Genomic DNA, 18,689 nt, shown 5'->3' with positions numbered 1-18,689 from the left:
AAAAAAAAAAAAAAAAAGCCACATCAACGAACCTTTTACTCATTTAAACTTAAAGTGGCATTTACAGATTGCTCATTGTTTTAGATACATGTGCCCTACTTGTATTTGTGTTGTAGTTTGTATTTAGATACAAGATAGTTATCTCTATCCAGAAACAACCCAGAAAATTTTAAACTTTCCATTTCCCCCAAAACATTTTTTAATAATTACTTCTAATAGAGACATTTAAAAATGCCATTCCTCAACAAATTAAAATTGTGTCATACATTGTTGTTGGCTGCTGTCGAGTTGTCTCTGATTCATGGTAACCTTATGTAGAAGAGAATGAAATGTTGCCTGATACTGCATCATCCTCACAATTGCCAGCAGGTTTGAGTACATAGCTGCAGCTACTGTGCCAATCAATCTAACCAAGGGTCTCCCTTGCCCTTACTGACCCTCCACTTTACCAAACATGATGTCCTCCTCCAGTGACTGATCCCTCCTGATGATCTGTCCAAAGCAAGTGAGTCAGAAAATGTTTGTTGTGATCCACAAGGTTTTCGTTGGCTAATTTTCAGAAGTAGATCACTGGGTCTTTCTTCCTAAATCTGTCTTTGTCTGGAAGCTCCACTGAAATGATGGCTTACCCTGCTGGTATTTGAAATACCAGAAGTATAGCTTCTAGCATCATAGCAACATGCAAGCCACCATAGTACAACACATTGACAGATGGGTGGTGGGTGCCATATATTAGAGGAGAATTAAGGCCTGGATAATTACAAAGTCTAGTTATAAGATTAGCTGCATGCTTAACTTGAACAAAAAGTGAGAAAGAAAAAGAGCCAAATGAAGGCACAAGCATTCAGAGGTAGCTAATTCTAATAAATTTGGATTTTGAATTAAATTTAAGAAAAAAATATCGATGTTGGCGGGCAGGTTGGGGCAGTTGAGGGGTGCATAGGACAGTCATATCAAGTTCATAAGAAAGTTACAAACGATATGTAAATGGTATAACAAAGGATAAAAAATAAGCTATCTAAAATATATACCTATTCTTACAATATTTTCAGTACCTTTAAAATTTGGGTTTGCAGAATCAGTCTGATAAAGGCCAATTATTTTTTCCTAAGCGTTCAACTCATGTGCCACTAAGATGGCCAGTGATATTTTAGATCCTGACTGCAAAGGAGCAGCTGGACTTTCCCCACGTTTCTTCCTTATAATCATACCATTTGAATACCTCTATATGCTACACCTTGGGTTAGGTATATTTTTCCACTTAATTATCTAAGAATGTTGAAAGGTACATTTTGTTATCCTCATTTTATAAATAAGGAAACAGACTCAGAAAGGCTGAAATTGATAACACAGGTCAAGCTCCCTTAAAACCCCTCCTTGCTTTCTGTAGAAAAAACTCATAAAGAAAATATAACAATCCAATCAATTTTTATTTTATAAAAAATAAAAAAATAGTCAAATAAGTATCGAGTACTCTGATTTCTAAATATGAACACCACCAAAAACAATTTACAACAAAGGTAAATGAAATACAGTAGAAATGCAGTTTTCAAAAGTCTAACTTGAATGACTTTACAAACTTATCATCAGAAGCCAAAATATCAAAATTTCAGGATAAAAATCTGAGTAGAATGAGTAGTATTTGCCATCCAAAGGGGATGTATCATACCAAGCATTATGCCAAGAAGTACCAAAATGTAAATGGCAATGAGGATTAGGCTCTGAGAATTTAATCACACAAATAGGCACATTTTAAAAAGGTGATTATGTTGGTCAAACACAGCCAATAATTCTGGACAAATACTTGTTTAAATGCAAACAGAGATCCTCCCCAAGTGCCTGACAATGACCTCCTCACCAATGACCGCCCTGACAGGGAACACAAGAGATTCCCTGATGGAGCAGGAGAAAAGTGGGGTGCAGAACTCAAATTCTAGTAAAAAGACCAGACTTAATGGTCTGACAGAAACTGCAGGAGCCCCAGAAAGCATGGCCCCCAGACTCTCTGTCAACCCAGAACTAAAACCATTCCTGAGGCCAACTCTTCAGACAAAGATTAGACTGGACTATGGGACATAAAATGATACTCATGAAGTGTGTGCTTCTTAGCTCAAGTAGATACAGGAGACTAAATGGGCAGCTCCTGTCCGGAGGTGAGAGCAGAAGGCAGAGAGGGTCAGGAGCTGGCTGAATGGACATGGGAAATCAGGGGTGGAAAGGAGGAGTGTGCTGACACAGTATAGGGAGAGCAATTGGGTCACAACAATGTGTGTATAACTTTTTATATGAGAGGCTAACTTGAATTATAAACTTTCACTTAAAGTACAACAATAAAATAAATAAAATAAAATAAGAGATCCTCCCCAAGGAAATATGTCCCCTCAATGATCATTTGCACTAATCTAAAACAAAATCCATTCTCTAAACAGTGATTTTTACCTTTTCACAGGCCAAAGATCAGGGAGGCTCTATGTATCCCAGACCCAAGGGAAAAGCAAACCCAACTGGTCGGTTTGGACCCACTGCTGTCAAGTCAATTTCGACTCATAGAGACTCAGTAAGACAGAGTAGAAGTGCCCCACAGGGGTTCCAAGGCTGTAAATCTTTATCGAAGCAGACTGTCACATCCTTCTCCTGCACAGCAGCTGGTGGGTTCGAACCACTGACCTTTCAGTTAGCAGCCAAGCGCTTTAAGCACTGAGCCACCAGGGCTCCTGAAGAAGAATACAAGGGGAGTCTAACTGTCCAGTGTCTCATAAGGAAACTTGACACCTCAAGTGAGCACCTGAAACTGAGGCATAACAAACTTCCCCAAATTCCTGCTATTCCTTTGTTCATAAGGCCTCTCAGCTAATCTGGAGAAATACATCTACATCCATTCTATAACCATTCTTTTCCTGCTTCTCAAAGTATCCCCTTATCCTTTCATAAATTCCACTATTTATGACACTGTCTGAGCAACAGTGAGCTTCTTTGCTCTCAGACACTTGTAGAAGGTGATCTTTATGAATTACAGTTTGGAATTATATAAATTGTACTTAGAAGACGCTGCCTTCAGAGTGGTCTAACTACAAACGGTGGCCTGAATGTTCTTTGGTTAACTGACATTCCATTCCCTTTTGACCAGCTCTCACTGCCCAGAACAGTCAATTGGAATCTGATGAATATATTCAGGAACAGGGCTTTCAGCTCTTCAGCCTTAATTTTTGCCAAATATAAGTATGATTTTTTTGGTATCATTTAGTTTGCTATCATAAACCCATTTGTTTTTAAAAGGAAGGCTGCTTTCATTTTTATCAATTGTTTGGGGAAAAATCAACTCACAATCTGGAGTGGTATTCCATAAATCAGTCACAAAGCTCCCACCTGCCAACACAGAAACCACCTGGTGCTAATACTGTAGGCAGAGCTTAGGTGCCCTTTGGAGGCCGAGGAAATGCCTGTATGAGCCTCACCAATAGCAGATGGGCTCTGGAAGTTTCCTGCCTTAAAGCCAATCTAATTCAAGGATGGCTTTTTTTGGACAGAAGATAAGCAGTTAAGTGCTAGATCGACTTGAAAAAGTAGAAAAAAAATGTTCTGGTGTTTATCTCCAATCCCATGAAAACACACAAAACACTGTATTATTTAGTAAATATTAAGTCAATTCACTAATGAAAAATTTCCCATTCAAATATAATAACCAAGAAAAAAAATTGTTCTTTTCAGAAATATTACCTGTTAGCATGCACACCATTCACCTGAGTGATCACAGTAGACAGCTGACCAAGACCTAACATGGACTTCACCACACCATGATAATGAATAATCTAGAAAGTTAAAAACATTTAAAATAGTAATTGTCACTTCAAATATACCTTGGAAACCAACTGATGATATTCATTACAAAATACTATTTACCTCATTATTGCCTACTTTCTTAGCTTAGCCATTGACTTCCTTGGCTATATGGCAGGGCCCTCTACCAATGTCCTAACACATTCGAAATTAAAAAAAAGAAAGCATATAAACTAAAAAAAAAATCTCAGTTTGAATTCATTCTTTTTTTCCAGATTTGGTCTCATTTTCACTTCTGATGAAATATAAAAGTAACAAGTAAAAGATTATTTGTCTTATTATTTTTCATATAAAAGTTAAAAATAAAAGGTCACCAAATTATTAACACAGATTTTGAGCTTTAGTAACTGAAAAGTTAAATAGAATCATGCAATATTCCTTAATATTGAAAACAAAGACAGTGAAAAATAAAGTCCTTGTACTCTGACCTGAGAAAATAAAAATGCCAAACATAAAAAGAAAGGCCATACCTCAAGACTAGAGAGAATCTAAGCTAAGATTATAAATCAATGATGCTACACCCTTTTCCTGTCCCAAGAGACAGGGTATATATAACATACCCTTCTTAGTAATTGTAGCTCAATGATTCTAAGCGAACATTTCAGAGATTCACAGGATGGGGAGAGAGGGGCATGTAATATCTGAAAACATTTCTCAGGCTGTAGAGAATCATTATTAAAAATTGACACAGGTTTTATACTTTTAATAGCCAATGAAAATTATATAACTTTTAAAGTTATTACACAGTTTAATATAAATATACTCTACCATAAATTTCATTCATTTTGGGGATTTCTATGGTCATAGGAATTTGGCACTAGAAGAGAACTTTGAGATCACCTAGCATCAGTCTTTAATTTCATCAATCAGGAATCTCAAGCTCAGAAAGGGTTAAATATTTTTCCAGACATATGGTGACACTGGTAGAGACAGTACTGAAACTCAGGTTTCCAGAGTTCCTAGTTCAGGGCTCTATTTTTTATGCTGTTTTTAAATTATTATCTTACCTGGTCTGGTTCTAGCTGAATAGCTCTGTCATAACAAGCAGTGGCATCCCTCAGTAAGCCACTGCTTTCATGTTCAAGGATCTGTTCTTTAAGAGACGGCTCTGCCTTCCGAATTGCGCTGACTCCAGCCACTCCATCTGGTTCATGCATGGCAGCATACAGTTTCTTTGTTCAATCAATTAAAAAACAATCAAATGGGGGAAAAAACTGGAAATAAAAATGTAAAACTACTACTTTATGTGAAAAGAGTATGTAAGAATTTTTTTCCTCAGAGCAAGAATGAGTTATTTGTTTCAAGGCAGATTCATAGTAAAGTTACAAATTTATTTCCTGGTATTCAATTAACCTCAACACTCTTACTGCACTTAAACAGAAATCTACATTAGTAACTGTTAATGATAATGAAAATTGTAAAGAACCTCCAGGTCCTGAAACACTCTTTGAATCCAAGTGATAACAAATTCTGTTGAGTATAGTTTATATTACAAGTATCTTATTGCAATTTAAAATTAAACAAAAAATTTAAATAAGCATTACAACATATTGGTATTGAGACGCCTTCAAGAAACCCAAGGCATCAAGTCAGGCTGAAGATAAAAATTTGGGAACAATTAGCACCAGGGTGTTCTTTAAAGGCAGAGAAGGAATAATGATGGAATAATCTTGGAAATGAAGAGAGAGAGAAGGAAAGAGGGCTAAGGATACTACAGTACTTCTAAATTTATCATCAAAAACGAGCCAGCTAATAAAACTGAGAAGAGAAACCAGAGAAGATGAAAGAAAACTGGAGAATGAGGTGCCCCAGAAGCAGTGGGAGAAGATGAGTGTCTTAAAAGCGGAGTGGTCAAATGATGCCATGAGGTTAAGAAAATAAGGACGAGAAACATTTAGTGGACTTGATAACATGCAGGCCAATGATTTCCTTAGCAAAAGTAGTGTCAGCTGGGTGGAGCAAGAAAAGCACTGCTGGAATGGGAAAAGAGTGTATGGGAAGGAACGAAGTAAACGCAGGGAAGGCAGACAACTCTTTCAAACACTCTGGCTGTAGAAGGAAACAGAGAGATGGTAAGTATCTGAAAGAGAATGTAAGATCAAGGCAACTTAAAAAAAAAATTAAGATAGGAGACACCACAGCATGTCTATACACAAATGAAAATACTCTGATTAAAAGGAGAAATTAATGATACTGGAGAAAGAAGGAATATTTGAAGGCATGAAATTCTTGAAATCAAGAACACAAGTAGAAGGGTCCAATTTTGACAGGAAGAGATCCCTTCCGTAAGAATAACAGGAAGGAAGAAAAAGAATATGGGTGCAGACACCAGTTCATTTGCAGATTTGGTGGAGATTTAGTTTCTATTCTCCTAATGAATGATGAAGCAAAGTCACCAGTTAAGTCAGGTAGAAAGCAGAGAAATGAGGAAAAAGGAAAAAAGAAAATGAGAAAAAAGGAAAAAAGTCATTTTGAAAGAAAAACAGGCTTACTAAAGAAACACAGAAGGAGGCAGTATTAAAGGGCCTTGCTGATGTTAAAGTGAAACTAGTCAAAAAGCCCATTACATGAATTCTCTCCAGCACTGTTCTGCTGCATACATGAGGGCACTGTCAAGGCAGACGGGTGAGTTTATCCAGGAATGGAGTTTTACAAAGTGAATACAACATAGTGGGAGAAGGACAAGGGAGTTGAGTGTGCTTGTAAAAGAATGATTTTAACAATGAACCACACAGATTCAAAGCTAGAAAAGAAGGAACACAAAAATGGGAGAGGACTAATATCCATCCTAAGACTAAAACTACTAATTTTCCAGTTCTCTTAACACTTTGCTTATTGACCTGAAAAGGCCCATTAATCTTAAATCTTAAACTCTTATTTAATCCCATTGTATTAGCCCCACCTGCCCTTACTTTCTTTTCTTTCCTACACCGCCATACTATGATCACGTAAACCATTTCATCAGTATCCTCATGTCCACTGCCTGATTCCTAACATAACCAGTACATCACCAGTCATCACCCCACATACTCCCCCACCCCCAAATTCAGGTCCATATTTCTCACAAAAACAGTAATGGCCTCTTTGCCTTGAATCATGGTCCTTTCATACCCTTCTTCTACAAATGTCACAGGATTTTAGCTAAAATACCATTCTGACCATAATGTACTTTCTTGGTTCAAACTCTCTAAGCTTCTTGGACAACTGAAAAGGTTCTCTATGATTTGTGATCTTTCCTCTACCCAAATCTTCATCTTCTCTTTGCCATCCCAAGACTGCCACTTTATTCTTCAATACATACCATGCTCTTTCCCAACTCTAGAGATGCCTCTGCTTGGAATGTCTTCCTTCTGTTACCTATGTAACTATTACTCATTCTTCAAGAACCAGCTTAGATATCATCTCCAAGAGGCCCTTTTTGACCTCCTGTTCACCCATTCCCATCCCCTACCCTATCCAGAGAATGGGTTAAGTGTCCTTACTCAGGATACACCTATATCACTGTACTTATGATATTACACGGAATCTCCCCAGTAATTTGTTTAAGCTTATAAAGTAATTACAAATATGTAGTGCCTAACACAGCATCCAACACCTGTAGATGCTCAATAAAATGAACAATATAAACATAAATGACTGGCAATGTTGATTATCATTACTAAATTCACTACACCTACTCCTGATTCATCGACTATCTTGTTATCTGACGTTTCGCATTTAGGACAATAGTAAAAAACCTACTATCTGACTATTTTGCACATTAACAACGTACGCCTGGCAGTAACGAATGCCAGGGTATGAGGCAAGAGTAATGCTGGCTGTGATGGTTAAGGATGTGTCAACTTGGCTGGGCCATGATTCTCTGTGGTTTGGCAGTTATGCAGTGATGTAATTTAGCAGTAATATAATGATGTAGGCAGCCTCCATTTTGTGGTCTGATGTGGTCATCCTGCATTTTCACATAACGCCAATTTTCACCTAACGACCTAGTCTTTGGAACCTAACTATGTTGTTAAGTGAGGAGTTGGTGTACATTAATTTCAAACCTGTAAAAATCCAAGATGCTCCTGAATATTTTGCTTCTTTTCTGTAATAAATGATTCAAAGTGCATCACAGCTCGTGTGTATGCTTTGGAGCGGAAGGAAGCTACTGCCAGAGTATCCTGAGGTATGAGGTCTAGAAAACCAGTTACACTCCGATAGTCTTCATAATCCACAGTAGATACTAGATCATAAAAAGAAAAATGAGTAATTAAAGACTGAAATTTAACATATGACATTTTAATCATTTAAATTCAATGTATCTCACTAAATTAATTTAAATGTATCATATTTAGGATATAACCACCAACAGGATGATTACTCGAAGGGTTCTTGTTCCAATTCTATCATTACTACTTATCTTACCTTAGAAAGTCATTTAACTTATTTGAGACTCTGTTTTCTCTTCTATAAAAGGGCAATATTAGTATCTGCCCAGCTTACCTTACAATGTTGTTGTGAGGATTAAATGCAAACTTATATAAAATGTTGAATAAAAGATGTAATAACAGATATAAAGATGAGTTATTATTTATTATTAGTAATTATAAAATAAGGAGCCCTGGTGGCGCAGTGGTTAAAGCGCTCAGCTGCCAACCAAAAGGTCGGTGGTTCAAATCTACCAGTTGCTCTGTGGGAGAAAATGTGGCAGTCTGCTTCTAAAGATTCAAAGCCTTGGAAACCCTATAGGGCAGTTCTACTCTGTCCTATAGGGTCAATATGAGTCAGAATAGACTTGATGGCCGTGGGTTTAACGATAAAATACTGACAGAGTGTAGTTATTAACGGGGACAGAGCAGAATTAGGGAAATCCATCCAGAAAAGAAAAAGATATCCACAAAAACATAGGACTATTTTAAGTGAATCCTTAAATTACAGAATTGATACAGGAAGCAGCTAAAGGGTGAATAATTAAGAGAAGACAATAAACACAAGTTATGACTCACCCATTGCATCCACCTTATCTCTGTTTGATTTGCTTTGTGGAAATTTCTCAGCTTTCCGTGTCTGAAATTTGTGCCTTGCCCATTGTGTGAGATGGTCAAGCATGGAGAACACAGTCTGTGTACTGAGCTGACACAGATCAGATGCACTATCTTGGGTATTTATGCTATGCTGATCATCATGCTTCAGAACTGCCATAATTTCTGCATAAACCTAGGAAGAACGCATTTATGGTTAATTATGTAGTGGTTAAAGACTTGGCTGCTAACTGAAAGAATGGTGGTTTGAACCCACCAGCTGCTCTGTGGAACAATGTGATGATCTGTTTCAGTAAAGACTGTTGTTGTTAGATGCCATCAAGTGGGTTCTGACTCATAGCGACCCTATGTACAATAGAATGAAACACTGCCTGGTCCTGCCCCATCCTAACAATCATTGCTATGTTTGAGCCCACTGCTACAGCCACTGTGTCAACCCATCTCCTTAAGGGTCTTCCTCTTTTTGGCTGACCCTCTATTTTACCAAGCATGGTGTCCTTCTCCAGGGACTGGTCCCTCTTGATAACTGTTCAAGTATGTAAGACAAAGTCTTGCCATCCTCGCTTCCAAGGAGCACTCTGGCTGTACTTCCAAGACAGATTTGTTCATTCTTTTGGCAGTCAATGGTATACTCAATATTCTTCACCAACACCATAATTCAAAGGCATCAATTCTTCTTTGGTCTTCCTTATTCATTGTCCTGCTTTCGCATGCATATGAGGTGACTGAAAATACCTTGGCTTGGGTCAGGCTCATCTTAGCCCTTAAAGTGACATCTTTGCTTTTTAACACTTTAAAGAGGTCTTTTGCAGCAGATTTGCCCAATGCAATGCGTTGTTTGATTTCCTGACTGCTGCTTCCATGGGCATTGATTATGGATCTAAGTAAAATTAAATCTTTGACAACTTCAATATTTTCTCTGTTTATCATGATGTTGCTTACTGGTCCAGTTGTGAGGATTTTTGTTTTCTTTATGTTGAGGTGTAATCCATACTGAAGGCTGTAAAGATTACAGCCTTGGAAACCCTATAGTGCAGTTCTACTCTGTCCTACAGGGTAGCTATGAGTCAGAATCAACTTGATGCCAACGGGGGTTTTTTTTTGGTTTTATATACATAAAATATCATTTTACTATTATCTGACATATTAAGATTAACCATTCTAAGGCAACAATTTCACACAAAAAAACAAGACCATGGATTCATAATAAATTATCTTTTTTTCTATAATCAAACCATTAAAAGACTACTCTAAAGAGAAAATCTACTGTAAAAAAGTCACTAAAGGAAAACAAAAACAAGCATTAAAAAACTCCTCTAGGTTATTCAATAAATGATAATGAAAGCATTTATTAACTAGTAGTAAAAAAAAAAAGTACAATATCTCACACTATACATAAAAACCAATTTTAGAGGAATTAAAGGGTTAAATATAAAAACAAAAGGATTAAAAGATGTAGGAAAATATGTTCTTGACATTGAATAAGAGAAGGCATCACATAAAAAGCTTAAAATTAAAAAGCTATAAAAGGCTTATAAATTTGGCATTTATATTTAAATTTTCTGCAGTGGCAAAAGGCATAAACGAAAGTTAAAAAGGAAACCACAAACTCTGAAGATTTTTGCAAGATATGACTAGCAGCAAGTTGGTATCCAGAATATATAAAGAACTCCTATAATTAATTCACACATACACACTTCAAACAGGAAAATAATATGAATAGAGAATTCACAGAAAAGTAATCCAAATGACCACTTAACATAACCTTACTAGCAATAATGAGAATGCAAATTGAAACAATAAAATGTCATTTTATACCCATCATGCTGCCTAAAATGTAAATGTTTGAAAATATCAAGTGTTGGCAAGTATGTGAGAAATGGAGATAACTCGTGAACTGCTGGTAGGACTATAACTTAATACCACAAATTTTGCAGTCTCCAATAAAATTATAAATGCACGTAATATATACTTTTCAGTATCTACCCTGAGAGAGGAAAAAAGAGTAAGATGGGGAAAAAGACACACACATATTTTCACAAGAAAGCATTGCCATGATGCTCACATATTTGAGTATATGTAATATATACTTTCATATCTTCTATATTAAGCATTGCATAATTCTTTGATAAATACAAGTTTTTAAAAAGTTGTACACCTGTAAACATGTACACACATAGCCACACACTGATGTACATTTCTACTAATATGTAGCCTTTCTAATACTAATTAGATTGGACAAAGTTTCACATGTACAGAAACAAAATCTCTTACCTCCTGCTGATCTTCTTGATTACAGCCCAACAAAACGTAGACAAGAATGTGTGGAAGAAGATAGATGGTCACCTTAAAGTCATGCTTCATCATAATGCTACAGCAGGTAAAGATTTTACTGGCGAGATCATGCCGTACCTGTAAACTCACATGGTTAGGGACAGTAAGCAGCTTTACACATTTTATTCTATTGATTGAATGCCAAAAAGTACCATGGGAGAGGGGTATTCTCTTATGGAGAGAGGTATGTACACTCAAGCAAGGAAGATTTCAGATCACTACCTTTCTGGTCGGAGCCCTGGTGGCACAGTGGTTAAGAGTTCAGCTGCTAACCAAAAGGTTAGCTGCTCCTTGGAAACCCTATGGGGCAGTTCTACTCTGTCCCATAAGGTGGATATTCTGGTCACTTTAAATCTCCCCAAGTGCCTGAAGTGCTGAGATTCCTATGTGCAATTTAAGCTACCTGGGCAGACAACTACCTCAGCATAAATGTCCTTACCCCTTACAGCTGGTTTTTGAATTCAACATTTTTATAATAGATTAACCCTTCTAATTACAGTATATTTTACTTAAAAAACAAACAAACAAACAAAAAACCCTGTTGCTGTTGAGTTGATTCCGACTCATAGTGCCTATAGGACAGAGTAGAACTGCCCCATAGGGCTTCCAAGGAGCAGCTGGTGGATTACAACTGCTGACCTTTTGGTTAGCAGCCAAGCTCTTAACCACTGCACCACCAGGGCTCAGCTAACATTAAATTTAGTGTATTCATTCCTTGAACACAGATGAGAGAAAAGTATGTTCCAGAACAGTACACTAAGCATAAGATTCACACTTATAATAAATAATAAATACTGATTAATTACAGAAAAAAATAAAAGAGAAAATTAAATTACTGAGGGTTAGAGTCAAATTTTATTAGTATGACCTAACTTTCAATTCACTAACATTACTATTCTCTTACCAATTTTTAAGTTTTTTTTCCTCAAACGTAAAATCTTCATTAATTAAAAAAAAAACTCACTATGCACACACAAAAAAAAACCTTAAATAACAGACTCCAGAGCTGGAAGTAGTTAATTTGCTAGTACTCTACATTACACATATTATATTTTCAGTATGTTCATTTAAAATTTGACAATTTCTTGAAATTACTAGATATAAATTTTTATAATATTTAAAATCTCAAAAATGTGAATTAAAAAAAAAACTGAATTTTAAAGATGGCTGAAATATTTTCTTAGAACACAGAGTACCATTTTTTCTGTCAGGCATGCAAAAAATTCCATATTAGTGAAACATCAGAAATATACCTGTTTTTCTATGAAATTTCACTTAAAAATTTTTTTTCTTTTGGAGGAAGTTCAGATAATATATCCCCTTTTAGAAACAGCCACTAAAGGGTAATATATCTTTTTTATTACATTAAAAAAATCTTTTTATTATGTGAAAAAGTCTGAAATTCTCATTTACATCCTTTTAAATAGTATTATTGTACAATGTAAAATCAATAAAGGTAATCGACATTTTACAAACACATTAAGACTCGTAATTTACTTGTTAAAAACCTTCTCACCTAGAAATTGTTACTAGTAACAGTAAAGAACTTGTTATTCTCTATTAGTAAAAATTTTCAACAGAAATTTCTCTGTTATTATCAGCATAAATATTTCAATGCCTTCTGTGTGTGCTAGGCATTCAGATAGATGCTCTGATTTACTGTAGAATTTCTGATGAGTTAACGAATTCTGAACAAGGTTCTCTTACCTTCGTTATAAGATAACCTGCCCAAGATGCTGACCATTCTGCAAAGTTATTACCTAATTTACTTAAGTAAATTGGCTTCTTTACTTCAGACCAATCTGTTAACTTCTGTGAACTCTTATACCTGTAATTTTGGAAAAATTGTTTATCAAAAAATATATAAAGATAAATCCATATGTTTCTAACTTTAGTTAAGAAAGTTTAACAAACTATATCAATCACTACTGCCTTGCCTTAACTGAAATCTGGTTAAAAACATCACTTTTCTTGTATCCTTCTTTAGGGTAGGGTGGGATGTCATTCTTACATACCCCAAGTATCTCAAAGGATCTGAGACTGACTCTGTCTCCTCCTCCTCAGTGCTCCTTCAGACCCTTGTTACTCCATTCTAGTGTAAGAAAAACCTGTTCCTTTGAGGTCCAAGAGACCCAAGAGTACCATTCTCTACTGCTCGTCATTACAGGCACCTGCTAAACTCATTAATAACTTTAGCACATAGTTCAGTGTCTTCCTTTCTTCCCCAAGTCTTATTAGCATCTTAAGTGACTTTAATGCCCACCTGGGCCACCTACTCAACCCCAAAACTTGTCAATAACTTTCTTCTTTATTCTATTATCAGGGGTCCCTTGCCATTACAAAGTTCTTCACTTCCAAAATCAATTGTTCAGATACTCTACAACCACAGTTTCCTAAATTTTCAGTTCTTTCACTCAGTTACTCCAACACATTCAACATCTTGAGATCTTTTCTGTTCTCTACCGTACTCTTCTGATCTGTAACACTCTCCTCCCATTACTGCTTTTCCTAATGAGCTTGGTCTCCATGGTCCTTCACTTTATTTTTGGTAATATCCTCTACCCACTCTAATGCTGCATTGTCTACCAGCTACACCCATCTGCCAACCTCCCAACCTTGGATCAATCTAAATGCCTTCACTGAAGTGATACCTGGGTCACAGTGCACTGCAGAAGGAAAATCACTAAATGCTCATGAAATGAATACTACTATAAATTTTTGATCTTCAACCTCAATGGACCCTCTATGGTGCCCAGAAATGTTTCTAAGTTTTCCATCTTAGCTCTCTTTCTTGTTTTCCACAATGGCATTTTCAAATCATTACCACTCTCCTCAAACCACCATTGATGCTTTCAGCAGATGATCTCATCTCCTATGCCTTCTACTACATAGAAAAAAAACGAAACCATTGCTTCCTACAACCAAATCTGAACTCCATCCAGCGTTTTATCTTTCCCTATTACAATGAACAAGATCTTACTCCCTTTAGGTCTAATCCCCCATGGCTCCCATTCTGGATGCTCTTCAAGGTCCTCATTGTATTATCACTTCTCTCTTCCATAACTTCAACATCTCCCTCTCTAATGGCTCATCAGCATTAAGATTCAAACATATTCAAATAGCTCTCATCTTAGTAATACGTATGTAGGATTTCTTTTGGGGGGAGGAGTAGGTAGCATTTTTTGGGGGAGGAAGAGTGGGTTCCTCTTAAATCGTCAACATTAGCTGATGTAAATAACATCAATACAAATGACAACTATAATAAAAATGGCCTACACTCAAGGTACTGAGCAAACATCATGTATTTCACTGTATTCCAACTTTCTAAAACTTGAAAAATCCAATAATCTTTCAGTTACCTAACACTAAACCAGGCAAAAAATCGAAATCCTTATTTTGAATCATCAGACGCATAGATGACTTTCTTAAGTTTTATGGTGAAGTGAACTAGAAAACCACTGATATTGGGATACAAGCCAGATTCTGTCTAGTCATATCCTGATGTTTTCTCCTAAAATTTCTATGACAACTTCAAACTGAAGTTGATCTATCCAGTTCTAAAAATAATTCTTCTAAATACAGCAAAACTTTTTAAGTACAGTGAAAAAAAATTAAATAAGAATATATGAGTGTAACTTCAAGGCAGCAAAAACATGGAAATGCTTTTAGGAAATCATTTGCCCCAGGCCCTCTGGAGCAAATATCAAGCAGCCCAAACTATATTTCATGACCTATTAGCTAACCTGGTATCTTGGTGTTTCATACAAAAGCGGGACAACTGCACAGATACTGTCTCTTATTTTCATAAGGCAGCAATTTCACTGAGCAGATCACAGCTAGATAAATCTTCTAACTTCAACCATAACTGTGGTTTATAGATCAATTTCTGACACTGCCCCAAATTTCCATCTTGAAGCCATATCACCCAAGATAAAGTAACCTCTGCTTCAGATATAAAAATAGAAGATCATAAATATTCATTGTTTTGCTAAGATCACTCTTGCAGGTGACCACTCAAATAGGAGAAGAATAGCCAATAGGCAAAAAAAGTTTAAATAACACTAGTCATAAGAAATAAAATCATATTAAACAGATTAATGAATATAAAAAGGTATCTAGCAAATAAGTATGCATACCTAAGAGGCAACAGTTCAGCACTGGCCCGCTAAATGAAAGGTTGGCAATTTGAACCCACCCAGCAGCTCCTGGCAGGAAAAAGACCTGGCAATTGCTTCTGTAAAAATTACAGCCTAGAAAATCCTATGGGGTATTTCTACTCTGTCACATGGGGTCAATATGAGTCGAATATCAACTCGATGGCACCTAACAACAACAATAACAGGCACTTTACTAAGGCTTAAAGAAGTAATTTACACAAGGTCACATACATAATACATATGTGAACTAGAGTAGCTAAAACTAGTTTTTAACTAAACAAATTTTATCATTTTATGAATTTCAATCAGCTCTAACAAAGTCATTTAAATTTTAAAAAAGCTTAGAAAATATTTTTTTAAGATGTAAAGGGAAAACTATATTCATGAAGAAAAATTGAGAAGAGACTAAAATCTCTCTAGTTGGGGTTACTAATGGCTTTGGGACTAGCTTTAAACTCTTAAATTTCTATATGAATTAAACATCTTATGCTTCAATTGATACTCAACTTTAACAAGATTCTAACAAAGTACAAATGATGGCTGAATAAATGAAAAACATTAATCCTTTCAGCTTTACTCAATTTGTCTAAATACTTATAGGATTTATCCCAATGAACAGACTGCACTTTTCATTTTGACAAGATAGACTATAATCATAAATCATAGTGGAAAATACATATAAGAACATACAAAATGTATCTTTAATGTTCAAAAATGGTATCAAAAACAATTATTAATTATAAATAATTTAATGAAAATAATTTTTATGTGTTCACATACCTGGTATTTAGATGAGGTTCTAGTATTTCCCGAACGTGCTCGGGAAACCTCCTCCATAATTGGTGACCTGGGCCATCATGCTGCATCTCTCTACAGTCATAAATAGAAAGTAACTCCTACAAATACACATTTTACATTTGTAAGTCAACAGTGAAGCAGATAAACCTGAATATTCATCAATGTTCTACATACTATAGTTATAAAAATACACAGAAAAAATATAGACAATTATAAAGTTTCGTAGCAGCAAAAGCACTCAGGACATTTATTTCAATGCCCAGAACTATTTAGATGATTATTCAGGGTCATGAAGCTGTGGCAGTGCTTGAAAATGAAGCCAGTTTGTGCTCTATACATAAAATGTATTGAAATATAAGATTGAGAGCTATTTGGAGGAGAAAACTGGAATTTCCTAAATTTACTGAAGCCTTAGAATGTGATCTTTTCTGAATTTTAATGAAAGCAACTACAAATCCAAAACAGTCCATGAATTCAAGATATCTCAAATTCTAGATATAAACTATTGAGCTTAAATTCTGAAAACAGAATGCAAATATTAAAGAACAATTTATTACTCAAGCCCAGAGATTAAATGGTTATATTTTACTTTTCTTTAAAAATAAAACAAATGGGATTAAGAAAAAAAAAAACTTTGCCTCTAATGTCAACCTTCAAAACAAGAAAAATATGTTAGGGTACCATATCTCCCATCATCTTTCCAATTCCACTGAAACTGACCAAGTGCAACAGATGCCTTCCTAATATTTGTAAAATATAAGCACCATCTAGCAAAATATTAATTTTACTTTTATACACAGTATTTTTCATAAAAATAAGCAAATATGTGAAAAGTTTAAATAAAGAAAAATCCAAAACTAAGCTTCATTTAACTTTGAAATGTTATTACAATTTTGTTTAAAGCCAGATTTCTCTGATGTTTGGTAGTCGCTCTAGGCAACAGAAGCTCTCTTAACCAACTTCTAATAACAAATTTACGAGGATCAGCAATTGCTCAACTTTTTCGTTTTGGGACTCTTTTGTTGTGTTATTAGCTGTCACCAAGTCGGCCCCTGAGTCATGGCGACCCCATGCAAACAGAACAAAATACTGACTGGTCCTGAGCCATCCTCACGATAACTTGTGGATCACACCTTTATGATCCGTAGGGTTTTCATTGTCTGATTTTCAGAAGTAGATTGCCAAGCCTTTCTTCCTAGTCTGTCTTAGACTGGAAGCTCCACTGAAACCTGTTCAGCATCATAGCAACACTAACATCTCAGGGACAGACAGGTGGTGGCTGCACATGAGGTACATTAGCTGGGAATCAAACCCAGGTCTCCCAGCCTGGAAGGTGAGAATTCTACCACTGAACCACCAATGCCTCATTCAGGATCCTTTACACTCTTAAAACTTATTGAGTTCTTGTGCACGTGGATTATATCTACTGATATTTACCATGTTAGAAATTAAAGCTGAAAAATATTAAAAATAACAGATACATTCATTATGTATTTGCATATAGAACGTTTGAGAAAGAATTGCTATATTGTCAAAACAAAAAAATTTTGTGATAAGAGTAAAACTGTTTTACAATTTTACAAATCTCTTTAACAGCTGGTCTAACAGAAGACAGACAAATGTTCATATACAATTCTTCAGTTGACTACAAATTTGCACACCATGTAGCTTCTGGAATGCATATTTGTGAAAGGATGAAAGCGAAAATAGTTACTTTATTATTATGATAAAAATAGTTTCAGCCATACGGACTCCCCCCACCACCACAAAAAAAAGGGTCTCACAGACCCTAAAAGATCACTGGACCGCACTGTGAGAACTGACAGATTAACCAATGCTTTCCAGTCTCCCTGGGAAACACTGCGAGTAATGTTAATGGCACATTAAATGCTTACAGGTAATAAGCAACTCTTCAGCAGACACCAACACTTTCACTCCCACTAGCTGAGTTCTATGCTTACCAAAAAATCAATTGTGTTTGTTCCCAAGCCTATTTATGCTAGTTGAAGTTATTACTGTAATTACATAGCTTAATAATATGCTACAAAAATCCAAAAGTACAAAAACATATGGAAACTGTTTCCATGGAAATTAAGTTGAACACACTGGAAAGATTCAGAAAAGGCAAATGCTTTAAAAATTTTGCTACAAGGGTAGGACAGAACACAATCCTGGGGAAGCCAGCCCAACTTATACAAGGAAAGGTCATGGAAGCTCCATAGACACATCCAAACTCCCTGAGGGACTGAACTGCTGTGCGGAGGGATGTGGGGACCATGCTCTTGGGGACCATTTAGCTCAACTGGCATAACACCGTTTATAAAGACAATGTTCTACATTCTACCTTGGTGAGTAGCGTCTTGGGGCTTAAAAGCCTGTGAGCAGCCATCTAAGATACTCCACTGGTCTCACCCCTTCGGGAGCAAGGGAGAATGAAGACAACAGGATACAAGGAAAAGATTCGTCCAAAGGACTAATGGACTACAGCTACCACGGCCTCCACCAAACAGTCCAGTACAGCTAGATGGTGCCCGGCTAC

The 18,689-nt window shown here is 36.0% G+C and overlaps 1 protein-coding gene across 4 annotated transcripts in view; it reads right to left on the bottom strand.

Moving 5' to 3' along the window:
• ATR (ATR serine/threonine kinase) overlaps positions 1-18,689 on the bottom strand; it is a 99,051-nt gene that overhangs the window by 27,705 nt on the left and 52,657 nt on the right. For all 4 annotated transcript variants that reach the window (XM_004385070.2, XM_023739324.1, XM_023739326.1 and 1 more), the window contains 7 exons: positions 16,133-16,248; positions 12,903-13,023; positions 11,136-11,273; positions 8,826-9,036; positions 7,884-8,062; positions 4,845-5,009; positions 3,718-3,809 (listed from right to left, as the gene is read on the bottom strand). In XM_004385070.2, coding sequence (XP_004385127.1) covers positions 3,718-3,809; positions 4,845-5,009; positions 7,884-8,062; positions 8,826-9,036; positions 11,136-11,273; positions 12,903-13,023; positions 16,133-16,248 — 1,022 coding nt within the window. The remainder of the gene's footprint in view (positions 1-3,717; positions 3,810-4,844; positions 5,010-7,883; positions 8,063-8,825; positions 9,037-11,135; positions 11,274-12,902; positions 13,024-16,132; positions 16,249-18,689) is intronic.

Source organism: Trichechus manatus, unplaced genomic scaffold (assembly GCF_000243295.1).
Source record: "Trichechus manatus latirostris isolate Lorelei unplaced genomic scaffold, TriManLat1.0 scaffold00132, whole genome shotgun sequence".
Classification (NCBI taxonomy): Eukaryota; Metazoa; Chordata; class Mammalia; order Sirenia; family Trichechidae; genus Trichechus; species Trichechus manatus.
Note: the sequence above shows the minus strand (reverse complement) of the source record. Positions and strands in the feature narration are given on the sequence as shown.